The sequence below is a fragment of the Rhinolophus sinicus genome, chromosome 1, assembly GCF_057876585.1.
Source record: "Rhinolophus sinicus isolate RSI-liver-muscle chromosome 1, RSI-T2T, whole genome shotgun sequence".
In the NCBI taxonomy this organism is placed as follows: Eukaryota; Metazoa; Chordata; class Mammalia; order Chiroptera; family Rhinolophidae; genus Rhinolophus; species Rhinolophus sinicus.
In genome coordinates, this window is record NC_142501.1 from 190,577,967 (window position 1) to 190,600,977 (window position 23,011).

At 36.2% G+C, this 23,011-nt stretch overlaps 1 protein-coding gene and 1 pseudogene across 2 annotated transcripts in view; both read left to right on the forward strand.

Annotated features, from left to right (window-relative positions):
- Positions 1-23,011, forward strand: part of ARAP2 (ArfGAP with RhoGAP domain, ankyrin repeat and PH domain 2) — a 186,826-nt gene that overhangs the window by 85,008 nt on the left and 78,807 nt on the right. For both annotated transcript variants that reach the window (XM_088792544.1, XM_088792541.1), the window contains exons 16-19: positions 8,945-9,089; positions 11,328-11,430; positions 12,097-12,295; positions 12,501-12,564. In XM_088792544.1, coding sequence (XP_088648670.1) covers positions 8,945-9,089; positions 11,328-11,430; positions 12,097-12,295; positions 12,501-12,564 — 511 coding nt within the window. The remainder of the gene's footprint in view (positions 1-8,944; positions 9,090-11,327; positions 11,431-12,096; positions 12,296-12,500; positions 12,565-23,011) is intronic.
- On the forward strand, positions 2,827-4,476 carry LOC109452770 (developmental pluripotency-associated protein 4 pseudogene; annotated as a pseudogene).

Genomic DNA, 23,011 nt, shown 5'->3' on the forward strand with positions numbered 1-23,011 from the left:
TCAGTGCTTGTCAGGACGCCACAGAGCAAAGTGATTAAAACGAAGGAAAAATTGAGGAGTAAAATGCATGCAGTCCTTCAGAGAGTTACAGAGGCCTCAGATTGTCAGTTCAGGTTTTCAGGATGTGAAGTTCTTCTAGCCTCTGGTTATGAAGACTGATCTGTATTTTTCTTTTTCTTCTCAATTTAGTGTTCATGAAAAGAAAGATTGATAGCTCTTGTTAAACCTAAGTATAGAGCTGAATAATAGCATCCTGGTTTTGTTTTCTGTTCTCGCCCCTCAACCATATTTTTTCCCCTTAGCATCTCACTTTGATTTGTTGACACAGTGTTTGATTTTTTTAAAAAGAAAGTGGTTGATAGGGTTTACTAGAAACTCTATATATCTCTGTTTATATTTAATTTCACAGATTAGCATTGAGGAATTTTGAAGATCTCTTGTTTTATAAATACCTTAGCTTGTATAGTTTTAAAATGTATTTTAAATGAAAAGGATTCTCAATGTGTATTCCTATTTTTAATGGATGCCGGATACCATCAGTTTAGGAAATTCTTCATCAGGAAACAATTTCATGGTTTCCAAAAATAAAATCTCACTCTAACTATCTCAGATTTATTGTGCACATGTGTGCTAGAAGGCATGAGTTCTGCTCTGGCTTAATACATTTGAAAAATGGACATACATGTTACAAACGTGTAACAGGCACAGAGGATGGTATGTGTAGTTGTTAAGAGGGTAGTTTTCCGAACTGACTACCTGGCTTCTCTCTCCAACTGTGATGCTAAGTATTTGTATGATTTTAGAAAATCATTTTGTGCCTGTGGACAGGATACAAGGAAGGGGTATATAATCATAGAATTGACCTAATGAGGCTGTTCTGAGGATTCAGTGACTTCGTGTATATAAAATGTGTAGCATAATGCAAGGCACATAAATGTTGAGGAAGGAAGGAAGAGGAGGCACACAGCAGAGGGACTATATATACAGAGCTCCTTCTGGTTTCCAGTTAGCCTTTGAGTTTAGGTATATCCTTCAGGCTGTAGCTGACAACCCACGTACCCAATTATAATATCCGTATCACTTCATAGTCGAAATTCAAAGGTCACTTCTGGAGTCCTTTACCTGTGTTTGAGTAAATTCCAGTAATGTTTGTCTTCCCTGATCTAAACATTAAGATTCGATAGAAGGAATGAACAACCCCTCCAGCCAGTCCAACAAACCGTACACACTACCGCTTATCTGCTAAACAGCTTGCATTCTGAGGGCTACCCATTGAGAGTGGCCCCAATTTTGTTTCTTATGGATGTCGTCTGATAACTTGATTAACAGTAAGATTTCTTCTGTAGCAGACGGGGTGTCATGGATGGTATTTACATTTCTCGAGGTCAGAGTCAGGAGAGCATGTCTGAATTGGCCTAAGCAGATCAATGCAATCCAGTATAATTTTGTTAAAGCTTTTCATTGCTCCCCAAATGAAAGGAATGTCAAGATTTTCTATCACAGCTTTGTTATTATTACAAATCCTCAAAGGTAATATCTGTGCCTCTCTTGTCCGACCTCTGGCCTATTTTCACTTATAAAAATGAAGCTAATGAAGGGTTATAGTGATGATAATTCTATAGGACTAAATCTCCTCAAGCTCCTATTTTTAACTTAAAATGAGTTTGTACTCACCTTTTTAAAGAGGTCTGTCATTTGTTTCCCATTAGAATTTACATAATTAGATTCTGCATTTACATTTATTTTATGCATCATGTATTTGGCACTTTTTGTTTAAGACCTTCCAATGGCTCCCACTTGTCTACTGAGAAAGGTACAAACTCCTGAACACCTGTCACGCGGAACTCCTGGGGCCTGGCCTCTGCTGTGAGCCTGCAGTCTTGTTTCCCATTTCCTAACATCATGTGTAATCGGAGTCTCTGGCCAAATAGGTTTTTCGGCAGTTACCCCTTTCTATGACTTTCCTCCTGCTGTTTTTTTTCCCCAGAATTATGGAATGATTGCAGCTCAGAATGCATTTTTCGCTACTTTAGAATCGTGCCTTTTCAGTCATAAATGACTATTTCAGGAGCTGTATTTTTCTGTGAAATTTTTATTTATCGCTTCAGTCCGAGGGTTTCTTAGCTCCATGTGTAATTCTCACCTGAAAGGATCCATTTGATGGTTGTTATCCCAAATACAACTCCTCTTAGATTGGATTATAAACTGTCTGAGGACAGGGTGGAATTCCTAATCTGTCACGGTGATCAGCTGTGTACTGGATAAATGCGCATTATGTGCTTTATTCTTTATGAAGATGATTTTACTCATCTGAGTACGTTGTTTTAGAAATGTTTCGTAACTCCAGTTGAGTAGGATTTGGGCTTTTTCTTGTGTTTTAGAAATCTGCAAAAATACTCAGTTAAAAATAATGGGTTTTGTGATTTTCATACAGCTGTGCAGAGTATACACGGTGATTCAGGATTTGAGGACCCTGGAGCAATATGTCATCCTTCCAGTAGGAATTGATTAGGTCTCTGTCAGCTTTCTTTCTCAGTACCCATTAAGAATTTTTTTGCGCTGTTTTCTTCTGCCAGTTATGATTCAGCTTTTTTATTTGACAATCGGTTTCTCAATACAGGGATCCTACAGTTCTCAGGGTTTCTACCTTTTGAGTGTTTCTCCTCACGATGATTTTTGAAGCTAAACACATCGTCGTGTTTTCTTTCTTCTAATTCTCACCCCAGACCCTCCTATGATAAAGGGAAATTTAAAGAGTAACTTAAATTTTCACAAGTAAGAAGATTTTCTTTTTATCATCCTAGTCTTCTTTTCTGAGTTTGGAGAATGCAAAAAGGCAAGAACTGGAACTGCACACAGAAGTCAGGGGAGGAAAATATGACTTGCAAACTCCAGCCTGTCTCAGCACAAGCTGAAGAGGAACAGCGGGCTGCTGGTGAACCAAGTACACAAGAAGCTCAGGGAAGGGAACCAATCGAAAAAGATGTGTGTCCACAAAAGATGGCACAAGGCAATGAAAGAGTAAGACTTCAGAAGAGGGTACCAATTCCTCCATTACCCTCTAAACTGCCACCAGTCAACTTGCTTCTCCAAGACATCGTGAGGGCCTGGTGCCCAGCAATGAAAGCTGGCCACCAAAGGCTTGAAATCAGAAGCACGTAAGAGACTCTGCGATTCTGCTCACCCTAATCAAAAGGATGTTTGTGTCACAGCAATGGAGGCCAAGATCCTGACAAAATCACAAGGGGAATTTAAGATGGGAAAGGGGGAATGAATCTGGAAAGTTCTGATCCTTCTAAAGTGACTGCTCCTCCTGAGGAAGGGGCGCCTGCTCTCCTTGAGGAAATGGCCTATGTCATGGTGACAATGTCCGTCCTGGATGATGTGTTTGCTCCTGGACCAGAACTGCAGCCGGAGCTGGGAAGATGGAGGCAGTGGAATCACAAGAGGCCTCGGGTCAGGTGGTGTGTGGTCCACGGGCGAGGTCTCCCAGCAGATCCAGAGGGTTGGGTCCAGCTACAGTCTTACGCTGGGCAAGCCTGGGTTCCTGAAAAACAAGGGAGACTGTGTACACTCTTCTTGCTGCCTGCCTGCAACTTTCCACCCTCGCACCTGGAGGATAATATGCGGTGTCCCAAATGTGTTCAGAGGAAAAGGTGTTGATGCAAAGCCTCCAATGAGATTACAATGCCAGGAAAAGGGGTATAGCTATGATTATAATTAATGGTGGAAAGGAGACTGCTATCAACTCCGTGGTGCTACTGACAGCTGAACTCCAGGCTGCTCCATACCCTGCATGCTTCCTGCTTAGAGAAGGCACACAGACTGGTGGGGTGCAGATGTTACCCTCAGACCCCCAACAGTATCTTGTGTCTGCATTGGTTGGGATACAGAGTGTTGTTACGTTTTAAAATGGAAAAGCATTTCACAAATTATCATTCATTGCAGTTAATAAGATGAAAAAGTGAATTCTATCAAATGATTACTCTTCTGAAATAGAAGTGACCTCAGCAGCTCTTTTAAAGGGGGAGCTGGAGTTGAGCCTTGTGAAGGGGTTAAAGTGAAGAAACAATGTGCTCCTGTCCTGGATTCCCCCCTCAGAATGCTGACTCCCCCGGGGGCTGCTGCGTTCTAATTCTGAGTTCAGTGGCTTCTAATTCTTGACCATTTTAAGCCAAAGGGAACGCTGTTATTCTCTCCAATCCCCAAAACACATTCTTAATATACAACACAACGTTTTTCAAAGTTTTCTTAACCTGAAATTTCTCTGATGTGATGTGTCTCTGGGATAAAAACACAGGGCACTTTGTCAGTGTTATTTCCACTTGTAACTGTTTCATATATTTTTACTGATTAAAAATGTTCCAGACTACTTCTGAATCATAAATACTTGACATGTTTAAAATGTATATATAATTCACCTATTTAGGAAACGGTCGTATGCAAATAAATGTTCTTAATACAATTAAGCCAAAAGGCATGATTACTGGTCAGATTTTTTCAGTGTAATAAATGTTACACACATTTAAAAAAAATAGAGTAACTTAATACAGTTTTAATTAATTTCACATAATTATTTTAATTATTATGTATTAAGCATTAATTAAACACATAGTTATGTTTAATTATTTTAACATAATTTCAGACTTAAAGAAAAGTTGCAAGTATAGTACAAAGAATTCCCATACACCTTTCACCCAGACATCCCAAATATCACCATTTGTCATTTACTTTATCATATGTATACAGAGGGTGCCAAAAAAATGTATATGCATTTTAAGAAAGGATAAAACTTATTAAAATTGTAATACTCAAAATATACCAATAACAAAAGACAAATACAAGTCACGTTTGACTCACGTTTGACAAGAGGTGCTCAAAGTGGTTACCATCAGCATAATTTTAAGTGTTTTTCCTTTCTTAACACGCGTGCAGTGGGGTTTAAATCCCTCATGAAGATTCTCGTGATCCGTACGTAACATGTTAAAATGTGTATACATTTTTTCGGCACCCTCTGTGTGGATGTGTGTCTATATATATATATATATATATATATATATATATATATATATATACACACACACACACACGTACGTGTACATACATACTTTCAGAATTACTTGAGTAAGTTGCAGACTCGATGATCCTTTACCCTTGAGTACCTCCGTCTGCATTTCTTAAAAATAAGGGCATTCCCTGAAGGAACCATAGTATAGTTATCAAAATTAGGAAATTATGTGATCTGCAGACTTTATTCATTATGTCTGTATCCATAGACCTTGCTTATTAGCCTGTTGGCTATCGGTCTAACGCGTATTTTAAATGCAACATTGAGGGTTCCTTACTTAATTTTTGGCAGTAACTTAATAATTTGAGATTTTGTACAATTTCTAGAGTCCAAAACAGGATGGTGAGGTGATACTTTAAAAAAATAGTTCCTTTTATCAAGGGAAACTGAAAATTTCAAATAACTTTTCCTTCCTAGCCTTACTTTCGTCAAACATTTGAGTTTAATATTTTCTGTCACTTAGAGTGACTTGGCAAAACTTACTTTGATTTGCATCATTAAATCCTATGAAAAATAAATCTTTCACAATTAAATTTTCACATGTTAGTGTGTTTCAATAGGAAATATAGGGAATGGTTTATTTTTTGTTGCTTAATCAGCAAGGCTCATTAGTTTAAGTTTTTAAAGTGGGAATGCAAAATGAGTGCTAAAGATCAATAACAAAATTTGGCAATACAGAGGCAGATAATAGAAAATCATTGTGTCTGGTTGGCATTTGTCTCTTTTGTTTGAACTCTTTTGCATTTGTATTTTCAGTGCCTCTGGTTTAGTCAGGAAGTAAGCTAAATAAATGCAAGGAGTGCTTTCAGAATATATAATAAAGTAAAAGCCACTAGGAGATTTAAGTGGTAAATACACACTTTATATTTGCGCATCATTTTCAGAATTCAGTAGGAGTTAAAACAAGCCTGAGCAGACCCATGTCTGAAATGATGCCTTCTTCCTAGCCCCACTATCTTCCTTTAGACTCCACTTTAGCAAATAAGCATTGCATCTTGTTAGAAACTGCCCCAAATTTTATTTTCAAAATTGAAAGAAAGGAAGCATAGATGGCCTTTAAGAAATAGTTCCTGACTTCCACGTTTAAGTAGTCAATTAAATTGTAGCAGTTAATAACTTCTTGCTGCACGCTTCCTGAAAGAGCCTCTTCAAGACTTTCTGGAACTTTGGAGAACATTGCTTACTTCTTGTTGACTTAATTTTCATGTCTGAAGATACCAGCTTTTTCTCTCAGATAGATCAGTCATTTCCTATGCCCTGTAGGTCTCTTCAGTTGTCTTGTCCTTTTGAAATTATACCTCTATTACTTCAGTGTCATTTTGGGGGGATTTTGGGAGGGGATGGAGCTGCATACAGGGAACCTCCTCCTATTCTTAAAAGTAATTCCATTTGTGATTCTCTTATTCATTCTGTACCCCATTTCTTATCTTTGCAATTCTCTTCAAGTTGGCAATCTCATCTGAGCCATCTCCATAACTAATAACTTTACTTCCTAAATTATGAAAATAAAAATTTCAACAAACTTTCCTTATGCTAAGCCATGTGGTGATTCTTAAGAACAGAAAATACAGTCCTTGTTCTCCAGTAGCTTACAGCATTGCTGGGTAAATAAATAAATCTAAATTGTTATATTGCTCAAATATTGTGGTTATATTTAAAAAGTAGTATTTTAACTTGTTATATTACATAAAATTATTAGAGTGTATAAAAATAGTATGTATCTAAACAACCATGTATAAAATCACTTTTGTCTGTGCTTCACATGTATTGATTGCATCATTTGATCACCACTGTAATCCTATGAGTTAGTTGTTTTTCTTATCCCCACTTTATGGATGAAGATACTGAGTCACAGAATGGGGAAGCTCATTTTCAAGGGTACCCACTTAGTGATGGAGGCATTATTAGAACCCACGGTCTTTGGCTTCCAGTTCCACCTTCTCAGGTCCTCATAGTGATAAGGATGCCACAGGAAGATACTTCTCGGCCTGGCTAGAAGGATAGAGGGTTGGAGAAGATTCCAATGAGAGGTGGTAACTAAGCCCAGGCTTGGTCTAATTGGGTTAACAGAGCGGGATGCCATTACAGTTTAATAATCCTCTTAACCCAAGATCTAAGTGTATCTTTCCAATTCTTATCTTTATTCCGTTCTGTTTCTGAGAGAGAACATGTTCATCCTCAGTTCATTTCCGTAAACGTTTTTTGACTACCTGCCGTTCGCCTTACCATAGCTCATGCTTTCATTTTAGTGTATGATATCTTTTCCTGTATGACACAGGTTATTGATCTATCCTGATTGGATCCACTTCTTCCCACTTAGCCTTCAATATGCTGCAAGCTGGCTTCTTTCTCAGCACTCTCAGTGAAGTATGCAATCACCTCCTTATTGTGAAGATCTACTGACATTTTTTTCAGCTCATTTTTATTAGATCTCTTTGCTCTATTTAAATCAGTAACCATTCCTTTTTTGAAATACTCTATCTACCCTTTTCTTTTTTATGTACTCTCTTCTCATTTGCTCCAGTGCTTTCATGAAACCTTCTATATCCATTACAATGTTTTATGTTTATATATATTTGTTATTAAAGTATAGTTGACAACTCCTTGCAATTTTAAGTTTCCTAAGATTTTATCCTTGGTTACTTTATATGTGCAACTACTACCTACATTCTAAAGACTTGCTACTTATTAAGGCCTTTCCTTGCTCCGAGGTGCAAACCTAGAGTGTGATCTGCCTGAGACATATTTCTACTTGGATTTCCAAGCTATCTCTCATTCAGTGTATCTAAAAGGAAACTCACACACACTAAAATTATTTCAACCTTATTTTCTTTTAAGTAAAAGTGGGCATCACTGCCTGCTTTGTAATCAAAGCTAAACATAGTGCAACCATTAATTAGTTCCTCGTTAGTTACTCTTTGCATCCAATGGATATGTGTTTATCTCCTTAGAACACAATGCATGCACGCATTTCTCCCTCTTCCTTCTCTCTCTCTCTCTCTCTCTCTCTCTCTCTCTCTCTCCTTTCTTCCCCTTATCCCTGCTACCTCTTGCTTTTGGCCATCTTCATCTCTCAGTGGAGTGTGTCTACAGCATCCTAACTGGTTGCCTCACCTTCTCAAATCCATTTTTCACATTAAGTGGATTGTGTAAAATTCAGATCTGATTATAATCTTCTACTGGCACCATTTTAATGGTTCACCATCAACTAAAAAATCAAAGCTCAGCACACTTTTTTGAAAAGGGCCAGATAGTAAATATTTTAAGCTTTGTGGGCCAGATGGTCTACGCCGCAACTCAGATCTGCCCTTGTAGTGAGAAAGCAGCCACAGACAATCCATAAACGAATGGGTGTGGCTGTATTTCAGTAAAACTTTAAATACAAAAACAAGTGTTGGTCTGGATTTGGCCTTTGCCTTTATTGCTGTTGTGCAAGCATCCCTTACAAGATAAATTTTAAGTCCCCTAACCAAAGCGTTAAGGGCATAGAGGTTCTGACCCCCTCTTATTCTGAATACCTAAGATCACCCATGGTCTTGCTTTTTACCCTACTCTTTTTCCTATCCAACTCTGTACAGACGTCAATCTTAGCTGTGTCAGAGTTGTTTTGTAGAAGTCCTTCATGGATCTTCCAGCTTCACTGGTCATCAATGTCATAGTTATTTTTGTCTTATACACCCCTTGCTACTAGATAGTAAATTTTTTGAGAGCAGAATGTGACAACTTTATATCTTGTGCAGCCATAGCATGCTTTTTACATAAAATGGGAAATTAATAAATTGATTTGAATGCAGTCATTATTCAAACCATGTATTTTTTTTTTTAAATTAGAGTTATGATATAGTTCAATTTATTTGTTTTGTTTTAAATTCTTAGAGACAAATAAAAAGTGGTGTGTTTTGGAAGGAGGCTTCTTGAGTTACTATGAAAATGATAAGTCTACTACACCTAATGGCACCATTAATATCAATGAAGTTATCTGCCTGGCAGTACACAAAGAGGACTTCTATTTAAATACCGGGTAGGTCTATCATTAAACAGTCAGGAGATGAAAGGTATTTTCTGATGCGTGTCATACCAGGTAATAAGGGTTTTTTAATTTCAGTTCTTCAGTTGTGTATTGTAAAGGGTTTAATAGTTTCTTGATGCTTACTCATTTTGTAGCTTCTGAAAGTTCATGAGGGAATTCATTAAAAAAGTAGGAAAATTAAAATATACTAGGTAATTTAGGTTAACATGTTTGCATCTAATCTTAAGTAAATTGGTAGTGTTTAATTTTTGAACATGTCCTATAATTTTTATGGCTTATTATTTAAAATAGTGGACTAATGGCAAAATTTATACATTGATTTACTACATCATGGTTTAAATATATGACAAAGGAAAATATTCGGTGAGGATTTATTCATATTAATATAAACAAAATTCTAAGTGTATTTAATAACATGGAAGTGCAAAATTTCTTAAATATTTACTTTGACATTTTAATTGTCTCAAAAAAATTGCAATTAAAAGAATAAGCATTATTTATTTTATATATTGACTCACAGAGTAGTTGAATCCAGTTTCTGTGAGGACTTTTAGAAACAGACCATTGAAGATTTTTGGTGTGAAAGTTTACTACATTTTGTGACGTATTTAATGAAGAATTATAAAAATTAAAATCTGCCAAAATCACTTGTGTAAGAGCATACTGTTTAATAAAAATTTAATACAAGAAAGGAAAGCGATATGGGAAGCTTTATTATTTACATAAAATTACATGGACCATACTATTACGTAAAGATCAATATATACTAGTTGAGATGACTGTTGTTTTCTAGTAAATCTAATTTTATTTTTTTATGCCAACAAAATTGATTATTGTTTGTTTTTCATTTTAAGAGAGTTTTTATCCTAATGAATAATCAATTTAATGTGTCTTACCATGCAATGTTAAAATAAGTGCATTCTATGTATTAAATTGCTTAATTAGTAAATAAAATAGAATTTAAAATAATTAATATTAGTTTCTGTCAGCATATAGTCATATTGAAATACAAAACATTTTTGATAGAATGTCACTGGTACAAGTAGATGTGTAAGAAGAAGCATTTCCAGTGAGATGCAGCTAAAACCTAATTTTTCCAGCCAGATTCTGAATTGCCTCAATTAGCATGTTACAGAGTTTGAACTCTGTAATGTAGGCACTGAGGAGTTGCACAGATTTGTATTTTGGGAAGAAAACTGGATGGAACAGTAAGGAAGAGATTGGAGGAGAGAGACCATAATTACCTGAGAGTTCAACTAGAGGAAAAGATAATTAAAAAACAAAAAAAACAAAACCAAAAAAAACACACAATGGGTTGAGAGAATATTATGATTGATCTGATAAGATTAAATGTTCCACTGAATATATGAATAGCTGATGTTAAGGGGAAGAATAAACTAAATGCCATGGTTTTGAGCTTGTTGATGAGGTGATGGTGTAGCTCAAACGTGGAACATGAAGGAGATACAGCAGGTTTGGGGTACAAAAGAGGAAACAGGAAGATGACTTTGACATAGGCTATCTTGAGTTTTCTTAGGTAATAGCAGCATACGTATTTAGCATGTTCCAGGAAATAGTTGAAGCTGTGGATGAGGAACCAAGGGAAGAATTCAGGACATGGGATATTACTCTAATTTTATCTACAGTAAGGCGATGACATTTCAGAATAAGATGACATGATGGAAGGAAACTTTGTGAAGTAAGAAAAGAATAGGGCTAGAGAACTTTCTGGGCAATGTTTACTTTGAACAGGATGGAACAGTAAGGAAGAGATTGGAGGAGAGAGACCATAATTACCTGAGAGTTCAACTAGAGGAAAAGATAATTAAAAAAACAAACAAAACAACAGTGGGTTGAGAGAATATTATGATTGATCTGATAAGATTAAATGAACAGTTGGTCAGAGTACATAAAATAGGAGTGGTCTCAGAGGAAAGACAAGACCAAAGAAAGCCCTTTGCCACATCAGCCAACCGAGGAGGGTCCAGGACAGCAACAAAAGCACGCAGTAAAGTAATTACAATCAGAAGAATATTCATTTTGTATGATCCAGTGTGTCCATTTAACTCATTTGAATAAAATATAAACCATCAACAGATAAATATGATAGGTTGATTTCACAACATTATCCAGTTTTCAGAATGAATTTAAGTACTTGACCTTCCTGTGATTTGCTTTCATGAGAGCCAAACATAACTAGTGGTATCTTTTTATCTGTGTGTGTGGTAGGCCCATCTTTACCTTTGAGATCTATTTGCCATCGGAACGTGCGTTTTTATTTGGAGCTGAAACATCTCAAGGCCAAAGAAAATGGACAGAAGCAATAGCTAAGGTATTTAAATATCGTATTATTATCCTAAATCCAGAGAAGTTTCTCAACTTGGGGTCTATGGTTGAGTGTTAGAGGTCCATGGAAATTTTATGCAAGACTCTGGGAAGAATGTTCATACTTCGTTTGGTTTTCAAAGGTTGTAACCAAAAGAGGTTACCAGCCTAAAACTTTAAGCAGAGAAGAAATTAATGTAGGACCTTGGAGAAATCATTCTTCAAATTAAGGCCGAGTTTTGATGACTAAGATTTTTTTCAATACTGTAAAGTCATTTCTGTGTATGTCTTTTTATAGGTAGATGTCTTATTCATGGTATACAGAAAAGGGGAAGGGACAGATTCAGTAAAAGATACAAACGGAGACAAACATTTAAGGTTGATATTTTGAAAAATGCCATACATCAAAAAAGAGACTGTCTTCCTATTTCAATTCTATATATAGCAACAAAAATGGTTTAAGATGCTGCCATTTGAAAATGCATTATTAGCCGTTCAGTTTCAAAACTGATAACAAGCTTAAATAATTATTTTGAAATTTGGGTTACTTCTAAATCTTTAAAATAGAAAACCAAGATATATATATTTTTTTAATCTTCCTTCATATCTGTAGATAAAGAAGGGATTTCCTATTTTCACTGTCTTTATTACTTTTCTGTATTTGTTTTAACAGCATTTTGTTCCCTTTGTTGCTGAAAGCTTAACAGAAGCTGACTATGATTTGATTGGTCAACTCTACTACAAAGACTGCCATGCCCTGGATCAGTGGAGACAAGGCTGGTTTGCTATGGACAAATCTAGTTTGCATTTTTGCCTTCAAATGCAAGAAGTTCAGGAAGATAGAATTTACTTAAGAAGACTGCAAGAGCTAAGTAAGATTTCTTTTCCGCTCTCATCTGACATTTTTGACACAGTCTTTATTGCATATGGTAATAGTAGCTTTTACACAAAATGATGATGGCTCACTCCCAAACGTATGACTAAGGAGCATTAATAATTGTGTCTTTATGGGTGTGTAGTGGGTATTTAGTAAAAAGTCTTAAGAAATATACTAATGCTTTTCTCTTCTCCCTTTAGCTACCAGCACAGTGGTTCAAAATGGGGAAAAAATGGATGTCTTACTTTTGGTAGAAAAAGGGAGGTGAGCACATTTTTGCCTTTGACTCTTTATTGCAATCACTCTGGGGAGTGGGTTATTTTGGTTATCTTCTTGGCAGTGAACCCATTATTTTATAGCCTGTTGGAAATTTTCTGAAGAAAGAGAGAGTGTGTGTGTGTGTGTGTGTGTGTGTGTGTGTGTGTGTGTGTGTGTACACTCTTCAGTATTAAGAATACACCGGTGAAGCTTGCATATTTTTTATATTTGTTATGACAAAACTTAATGTGAGCAATTATTATAATTTTATATAGATCTAGATCCATTTGGGACATTCACATTTAAGTATTTGGTAGTTGTAAATATATTTTCAGTGTAGGTGTATGAGGAATATAAGTAATATCCTGAATTATTTTTGCATGTGAGTCATGCACAGCTAAAATTTGATTTCTTGAATTCATTCACTTTTTCAATAAATATGAAGCATCTGTTGTGCATCAGGTACTGTTATAGCTTTTGGGAATACAGTGATGAATAAAGTAGACATGGTCCCTGCTCTCATGAAGCATGTACACTAATGAGGGAAACAGAATATAAACGGAAAAAAAAGTTACACAGTATTGTGTCCATCAGTTTTAAATGCTTGAAGAAAACTAAGGTAAAGAGAGAGATCCTAATGGAGCAGTATTCTGTTTTAGATAGGGTGATTACGGAAAGGAATTTTGGTCAGAGATCTGTAGAAAGTGAAGAAGCAAACCCTGCAGCAGTCTGAATGGTGTTCCAGGCGGCAGGTCAAGAATATTTTGAGGACCCTAAGAATGCATTGTACTTGGCATGTTCAGTGTCTTGAAGGAAGCTGCTATCGGTGGGTAGATTTGATTGAGCGTGAGAGCAGGAAGAAATGATTTCAGAGATATCCCTGGGCCGGATCATATAGGATCTTATGTTATACCGCAGGTGTTGATATGTACAGATTTGAACTTTATTCTAAGCATGATGGGAAGTTGCCCAGTTTGTGAGCTGGGAAGTGGAATGATCTGATTTAGTTTTTTAAAAGACTACTCTGACTCCAGATGAATAGGCTATTGGGGAACAGGAGTGAAAATGAGTGTCCAGTTAGGATGCTCCTACAGATGAGAGGATCTGTTGATGGATTCAATGAGTGTAATAGTCCAACATTTTGGGCCTGGGCAATCACATGAATGATGGTGTGGTTTTTCTTTGTGGTTTTTTTTTCAGATAACAAAAATTCAGGAGAGTAGAGGTCAGACACTAGTAAATTAGTAATAGTAGTAGTAGATCAGGAATTTGGGTTTGGAAATGATATCTTTGAGATGTCTATTTGATTGCAAAGTGGGGCTGCTAAGTGAACATTTGGATATACAAGTCTGGAATTAAGTGGAGGGGTTGTAGCTGGAGATACACATTTGACAATCATCGACATACTGATGTTATTTAGCCGAGGAACTGGACGGATTCACTTAGAGAAAGAGTATAGACAGAAAAGAGACTTAAAGATGTGGCCCCAGGGTTTCCGGTCTTTAGAGGTCAGGAAGAAGAGGATGATCCAGAAAACCAGCCTTGGAAGGAGTAGCTGGGGTCACATCACAATTAGGAAGGTAAAGTCTCTTGGACAAATTATTATTTTTTTTTTATCTTTTGTCGTTTATTTTAAAATCCCTTACTTACTGATTTGGAATGTTTAGCTCTACAAGAGTACAAGATCAATTCTGAAAAAAAGTATGTAATATAAAAATATAGCGGAATCAGACTTCCCTCTGGTTATTTTCCTTGCTGGTGACGAGAATAATGACTTTCAACAGTTATCTGAACCTGTCTTTTGTTCCACTCCTTGGGAGGATATCGGCACCTCTCGACAGCATGCAACATGTTGATGAGATGTTTATGTTAGAGTGTGTTTTTTTAATTTACAGGCATAATTAGGATTTTGTGTTTTCACTTATTTATTTCTGGGATTATAATGGTTCATGATACTTTAAATTCTAATTTTTGCTTCCAGATGATGGTTTCACTCTGTCTGAGTACTGTTAATTACACATTCAGAAATACTAATGAGGTAGTATTATGCATACATAGTATTATATTTTTAAAGTACTGACACAAGTATAGTTTTTATAGTCATCTATTAATATTTATGGAATGTCTGCTGCCTGCTACCTCAATGGCAGGAAAAAATGGTCAACTCTCTCTATATATTTATATATTTATATATATGTATTTTTATTTTCAACTCTCTCTATATATTTGTGTGTATATATATATATATATATTTTTTTTTTTTTTTTTTCAGATTATTATGGCTGAGGTATTTTCTTACCATTTTCTCTCTAAGAGGGATTTGACCAGTAGTACATAGGTTTTAATAAAATATAGCAAACATGGATTAGAATTAATCAGTTGATGAATATTTCCTTAGTGACTATTGTTGATGCACTGTACTCCATCGTGGATGCAAGATAGGGAAGCCAGGAGACTAAGTGTTTTGTTACTTTGTAGTTTCTTGACTTTTTCCCTGGATTACAGGAATCAGGAGTTGAACTCAGATACACTCTTGAGTTCACAAAATTGTTGAAAACTAATGGAATTCCAAATTAATGGTTAAAGCTGCTTAATCATGTGTTTGATGATAATTTTAAAGTTTTTATCTACATGTGTTATTAACAAGTCATGTTGAAAGCACATTTATGAAAGTGTAGAACAAGGAACATGCCAAAATGGGCATAGGAGAAATGCACATACAAATATATACCCAAGTTATTTTCCTTAAATCACTGAATACCTGCCATACAAAATGCACTCTTAAAACAACCATATTTATCATGTACTTATATTCTGGTTTTACTTGGTTTTCCTGGTTTTTCTAAGTGAATAATATTCTGATAATAACAGTAATACAGTGATGAAAATATATAGATCATGCTGTGTACCAGGCACTATTTTCAGTGCTTAAATAGCCTTCTAGTGCCTCCATAACATTGAAGAGAATAATCCATTTTGAAACCAACGTAAGGTCAGTTTGTAACTTAACAATCAAAAGATTTTTGTCTTTTTAGAACAAGTGTTAAGTGTTAATTTACCAATACGTTTGTGTGGATCATTCTCAAGAATTAAATCAACAAATGTACCCAGAGCCTGGGTAAAGAGTGTAAGTTACCCGAATTTAAAATTTCAGCATTTTGTTAGAAAATAAATTTTTTACTAGAAAACTTAAGAAGTTATTTTATTAGAAATTACACACACACACACACACACACACGCACATTATGTATACTCATACAATGCTTACCTAATTAAAGATGAAGCAGAAAGAAGAGAGTTCAGAAGTGTGAACAGAGTAAAGAATCAGCCTTGGAGATGGTGAGTGCTCTGGGTTAAAAACCCTGACAGGACAAAGAGCAGGCAGATGTACCAGCAAACGATGGTGCATAACAGGGTCTCAGATGTAGTTACATATGTATTTACACACACATGCACACATGTCTGTGTGAGTGTATATATATATATATATATATATATATATATATATATATATACACACACACACACATATGTACACACACATATGTATGCGCATATATATATATACATACATGTAGAGATGTATATGTTATGTAAATAAATGGACTTGAGAGGGAATAGTGGAAAAAAAAGAGCAGGTTTGGGAGAGAACTTAGGAGGTGATGAATTTGATGTTACTCATGTTGAGCGTGAAGTGCTTGCATACACCTATGGAGAAACTGCTAGGAGAAAGTTATATTTATGGATCTGATGTTCATGTAAAGGTTAATGGGTGGAGATACAGATTTACGAGTTACCCATATATAGAAGGACGAAGGTGAAATCATTTAGGGAGAGCCTTTGAGTGAAAGGGAAGAAGGAACATGTTGGTTTCTTGATGAACCCCCATCATTTTGGAGGTGGGGGCAGTTGTCAGGAGGAAGAGCTGTCCTGGAATATTAAGCTAATTTATCCAGGGAGTGAGGCAAGAAACCAAGGGAGAGTGTGTCACAGAGCCTAGAAAGAGAGTGCTTCCAGAAGGAAAAAATAGTCAAAAGTGTCAGGTCTGCCTGATGAGGACAGATACTCCATTAGATAAGTGATGCAGACTTCACCTGGTGACTTTGAGGAGAGCAGAAGTGATAAAGCAGAAACCGGATTAGATTAAGGCTGGGAATTGAGTAAATTGAAACAGCTGGTGAGGACAGTTTGTCAAGGATGTCTGGAGGTTAATAGGATCAGCAAGGTAGACGAGATTTGACCCAGGAAGGAAATATGTGTGCAGGGGTTTTGTTTTTTTTTTGTTTGTTTGTTTTTGTTGTTTTAGATGGCCTGAACTTATTCAACTTTAAATTTTAATGGGAAAGAGACACAAAGAGGGAGTCGTTAAAGGTATAAGAGAAAGGATAAGCAGAGCATGGTCTCAATTGTAAGAGGAAGAAAGGAGAAATTGATGGATGCTTTTGGGTGTTGGTAGCTTTCTAGATCTGGTGGTAGGTTGTTGAGAGACACCAATTTAATGGTGTTAATTCTTTGTGAACTAGGAGATAAGGATGACTTCTGAGCTTTTGGCCTGGGTAAAGTTATGAATGGTTGTATCATTTACCAAGATAGGGAATACATACTTCTCTTCAATTACTCAAAAAAGCCCATTAATTATAGTTGTGATTGTTTAAGAGCTGTTGTAATACCATGTCCAAATAAGAGAATTTCATTGCCTTGCTCTCTTTGTCAACTCTTTTGATCTATTATCCCCCTGGGAAATAATGACTATAAGCGAAAGTAGATTGTGTTAGACTTGTCAATGACAGATACAGTTGTGGCTTTAGGAAATAAAACAACTTCCAATTATTCATGTTGATGGCATATAGAGATAGTGAATAATTGAAAGAGCAAGAAAGCAACCAGCTGTAAGTTTTAACCTTTTTTTATTTTTTTGCTAGTAAACGCTGAAACCAGAATTGCAATTTATCAATAAATTTAATGAATTAATTTCACATCTTTTCCATGTCCTTGTCTACCTTTGATTAAAGTGCTAAAATACATTAATGTTCCTTAAAGGCAAGAAAGAGGAAGAACCCTCTGAATTGGAAAAGTTCAAAAATTGATAATCATCCACGGAATATAGTTACTATTTAGATATATATTTTAATCTTCATGGTAATTTTCTCTATATGCATAGCATGGGTGTCTTTAGACAGAAAAATATTGCAATAATATTTTCCACACGCAGCATTTTTGCTCTAAAAAGCTCTAAGCAGAAGGTGTTCCAGATGGTGTCGCTTTAATGTGTATTCTTTGTATACTTTAAAAATTATTATTTTGGAAAACAGAGGTTTCTTGATTACACTTAAGGGTTTTTGGCATGCTATTTGATGCCGTTATTGGGACTGGAACCTGTGCTTTTCTTTTATGGCTCAGTCAGGATTTCTATATGTGAAAAAAAAATCATGTTTTTAAATATCTATTGTTAGTGAATTTTCTGCATCACAAGGTCAGAAGGCATTTTCCTGGACAGTCAGTTATATATCCACCTTCACTGGAATGTTGTATAGATTACATCATCCTTTTTTTTAACGTTTGAAAATTATTTCTTCACTTTAGCCCACACTCTCTGTACATCTCTCTATGATAAATAAGCTACTGTGTTCACCATCTTCACATTCTGTAGCTGCACACCCATTTGTCAAAGACACCTGTTAGTAACTTTTACTGAAAGCTTGTTGGTTACAATAAATATTAGGTTGATGCAAGAGTAATTGCAGTTTAAAATGTTAAAAATAATTGCAAAAACTGCAATTACTTTTGCACCAACCTAATACAATAAGTATGAATAAATCATTCAGCTGTGTTACCAGAAGTAGAAAAGACTGGCATGGCTTTTTGGATGTAGTTTTCAGATTCCTTGGTTGACCTATGGTAAAGCATAATGAATGCACTTAATGACTCTCAACCCTGACTCCATTCAGTTGATTTTTTCCCCCCTTCTTCCACCTCCCCTCCTCCCACTCTGGTTCAAGCCGTTGTTTCTCAGTCTAGTTGTGTAAGACACAGCTCCCTGGCCCATGCTGGTATTATGAGCCTTGTGCTTCCCCTGGCTGAGGCAGTTGGTCGCCAGTCGTCGGCCGGCTGCTCACAGCAGCTCACAGCAGTTCTCGCCAGCTTCTGAATGCTCACGCTGGCTGCCGGCTGCTCACAGTGGCACACGGTAGCCCGCGGGAGCACTCAGCAACCGCGACAGCTCATGGCAGCTCATGCCAACCTCCGACTGCTCACGGCTGTCCAGCTCCAGGGAGAGCTGTTGTTCACAATCTTAGCTTTAGAGGGCGCAGCTCACTGGCCTATGTTGGAATCGAACCGGTGACCCTGGCATTAGGAGCATGGCGCTGCAACCATCTGAGCCACCAGGCCGGCCCTGCATTCAGTTTTAATTGCAAATCCCAGACATAAAGAAGCTAACACTGGGGAATAAACATTTTATGAATATGTTCCACTACTGTGAAATGGATAACTTTTCTCAATTTAGGAGATTAACACCCTAAATTTAAGATTCTTATTTTATATCAACTTTCAACATGTGATGTTTTCCCCTTCTTGAATTGTGTTTTATAGCAGCTGATATGTTAGCAATACTCTGGAGGGTGAATTATCTTAAAGTGGTTTCTAAATTGTGCATGTAATTGCAGATTAAACAGTAGCCAATTGCCCACAATGTCAGCTTGACTGCTTTTGTAACTTTCTGATGATTTAATTCAAAGAGATGGTTTAATCTGAATGTTGCCAGTGTAAGCAAGAGATTCTCTCTCTCACCACGCCCAGGTTTTGCAAAAAAAGAGTATTCAAATTTATAAAGTGATTTTTTTTGTTAAAGAGAATTATAATAAAGGGAATGCATGGCTGTTTAACAAAAGGTGGATTTTAAAGTTTATTTCAATCAATCTAAAGTCCCTTTTATACACTAAAATGTAAGCTTACAAACAAATGAGGTACATGAAAAATAACACAAAAGATTGAGAAGATTACTTCTAGATTGATACATGAGAACAGGATAATTTTTCTTTTTCTTTTAAGAGAAGTGTTTTTAACTGGATCTGTAATTCCTAGGTAGAATTTCAGTAGGAAAAAATGAGGGGCCTGAGAGATTAAGGTATTCTAAGAGGTAGAAATGATAGGTTCAGAGAAATAAGATGGACTAGGGAATGGATTCAGTTCAGGTTGGGTTGAACCTTAAGTTCTTGAGGAGGAAGCATGAACCAATGGGCTTAGAAGATAGATTGATGCCATTTGAGTATTATCAGTTACATTTAAATAACAACTTGCCTTGTCTGGAAAGGATTGCAGGCCCTTTACAAGCGTACAGAAGATTTTTTTTTTTTTTTTAAAGGGCATTCAAAAACTCTTTTAAAAATGAGAATTTGAATTCATTCTGCAGCTGGTGGAACACCATTAAAAGGTTTTGAGCAGCCTGAAGCAGGGCAGTCCCTCACCTTCCTATAGGTAATTGCTTAATAGTACATAAAGATGAGGCTGAAAAACTGGAGCCTTTGCTTTTCTCAGGGAATCAGGTGCCTGGACACTTTTTACTCAACTGTTATCTGCAGAAGAAACAAGCTATTTAAAATAATGTTTTCTACTGGATTATTCTTGTGACACAGTCTCTGTATGTGCACATTTTCTTATTTATTTGCTTATTTCTGCCCCAAATTCCAGAGTTTCTTATCTGGAGCTGTGGGGGAAATACTGTATCTCTCTATAAAAACTAAAATGAGGGTGCTTCATGGTAACATTGACTGAATACAATTTACTATACTCCCATTTCTGGTCATCAAGAAATAAGTGGCCTGGTACATACCATGTCAGTTCAAACAACTAGAAAACTGGGCAAAATATGTGAAACAAACTGTTTTCAGGCTTTGGGACAATAAGCATTCCAGGACTGTGATCATGGAGAGAAGGGAAACAAATGAAGTAAGGTTTACGATCCCCTTGGTTTCCTATCGGTAGGCACTTTTCAGTTGATAGGATGGAATGAAGAGATTCAAGCAGCATGTGATGGTTTTGCTATGTCGACGAGGTAGAGAGGAGTTCAGGGAATCTGTAGTCGCTGACATTTGCAGGTTAAGGAGCTATGTGGTGAAAGAGTTTCAGAAATCTTCATAGGAGTTCACTTCCATCTTTGGTTCCCTACTAATCTGCATATTTGCAGGGTGAAACTCTTAAGAGGCCAGACAGAAACAACTCGCATGGTGGTACTCAAATGAGCTGAACAATTCCCAGAGCTTAGACAGTGTTCGAGTATGTTCAATTTCCACCCAGCCATGTTATACCTCATTAAACACATAGGCCGTTAGTAAAGACCCCAGAAAAGTACATCCATAGTATCCAGGCCAAACCAGCACTAGAGTAAAGGATGCTCTATTTCTACCTGACTAAGCTTAAAAAATAGACCTCTATAGGATCAGCTCTTCCACAAGTAATTTAGTTGCCTGGGTCAAACAGGCAGATGATACCAAAACAAACATCAACACTCTAAAGGAAGACAACACAATCTTGACACTCAATTTAACACTCACAATGTCTAGCATATGGTTAAAGTTACTAGTGATGTGGAAAAGCTACAAATCAGTGGATAGGAACTGACTCAGAAATGAGAAAGATAAGGGAATTAGTAAAGAATCTAAACAGTGATTTTTAAATATTATAAATACCAGGGGTGCCCAAAAAAATGATTATAGGTGGACACTTTGGTCAACATTACTCAAGCAGTAGTTCGCTGTAATCAGAAGTGTCTGGATGCTGATGGTAACCACTTTGAGCACCTCGTGTAATTGCAGAAGTCAAACATGACTTGTATTCATCTTTTGTTATCAGTTTATATTGAGTATTACAATTTTAATGGTTACCTTTCTTAAAATGTGTGTACATTTTCTTGGCACCCTCTGTATAGTCAAAGATGTAAAGGAAAATATAAGCATAGTGAGAAAAAAGTAGACGACTAGAAGAAGAACAAAGTGGAACTTCTAAAACTCAAGGATATGGTATCTGAAAAAATTCCAGTGGATCGGCTTAACGCAAGAGTAGACTACATAAAAAAGATCAGTGAACTTGAAGGCACACCAATGGAAATTATCAAAACTGAAGCACAGAAAGAAAAGACTAAGTAAAATCAACAGAACCTCAGAGACCTGTGGGACAATATCAAGCAGTTTCACGGAAGTATAATTATAATCCAAAAATAAGAGAAAGATGGAGTTAAAAAAAAAAAAAAAGCTTTAAAGAAATGTAGTCCAGTGTTTTCTAAATTTGAAAGAACTGTAAACCCACACATGTATTAAGATCAACATACATCAAGAACGATAGAGATAAACCAGATCAAGACACATCATAATCGGATGCCTGAAAACCACTGTGAGGGGAAAAATAATTGAAAAGCCCTAAAGGAAAAGATACATTAGATATAGGGGCCAAACATGAGACTGTCTTTTCAGAAACCATGTAAACCAGAAGATGGCATAATGAAATCCTTTAAAAGTGCTGGGGAAAAAAGAAAGAACACCCCCCCCCCAAAAGAAAAAGAAAAAGAAAAAAAAATAACCAAACCAGCAGCTGTTAACTTAGAATACTCTATTTAGCAAAAATGTCTTTCAGATATTAAAGACAACTAAAGTATTTTTTGGCCAAATGCTGACTTATACTAGAAGACTTGGTGTTTTTATTTTTGTATAAATGCTTAGGATATTATTTTTTAAGTCATATTTGTGGGTCTGTTATTTGCTTTTTACTTGTGTTTAAAGTGATATTTAGTTATATAAGTGAATTTATTTTTTATGCAGTCAAATTTATTGGTTCTATTATTTGTGAAGACAGTTCTGGTTCTTGTCAGTAGACTGGTTATTATATTGCAATTTTGAAAACATTGTTTTTATATTAGTCCTGGGACTTGGTTTCTGGGTCTTATTGAACTGTCTTGATTCATTATAGGATATAGGGATGCTTCTTTACATGGCTTTGATGTTCCCTTTAACATTTATGCTTGGGGAATGGACAATTAGATTCATTCTCTCTGTAATTAGAGTTCTTCAAAATAACTTTTCAGATTTTCAAGATGTAAATGAATGTTTCTTTGGAATTCTTAACCAGAAATGTAAAATCATTGTTTCATAATACTTGAAATCACAAACTCCATCAGCCTTTGTGTTGAAAATATCTTTTGATGCTGTGTTCAATGTGCACAGAGTTTAGATAAGCATCAGAGAGGAAAGTTGAACGGATGCATGATGCAGTTAAATGTCAAACATCTGCTGCACTAGATGATATATTTTAGGACTCAGTCTTTGACAGGTTGACTCAGGAGTTAGCTTGTCATTGCTCGTTCTACCCCTCACTAGTTCACAAGGAGACAGCTAAACTTGCCATCATGGCATTTCTTCTGACTAGAAAGAAAGTTTGAAGTTTGGAACATTCACAGTTAATG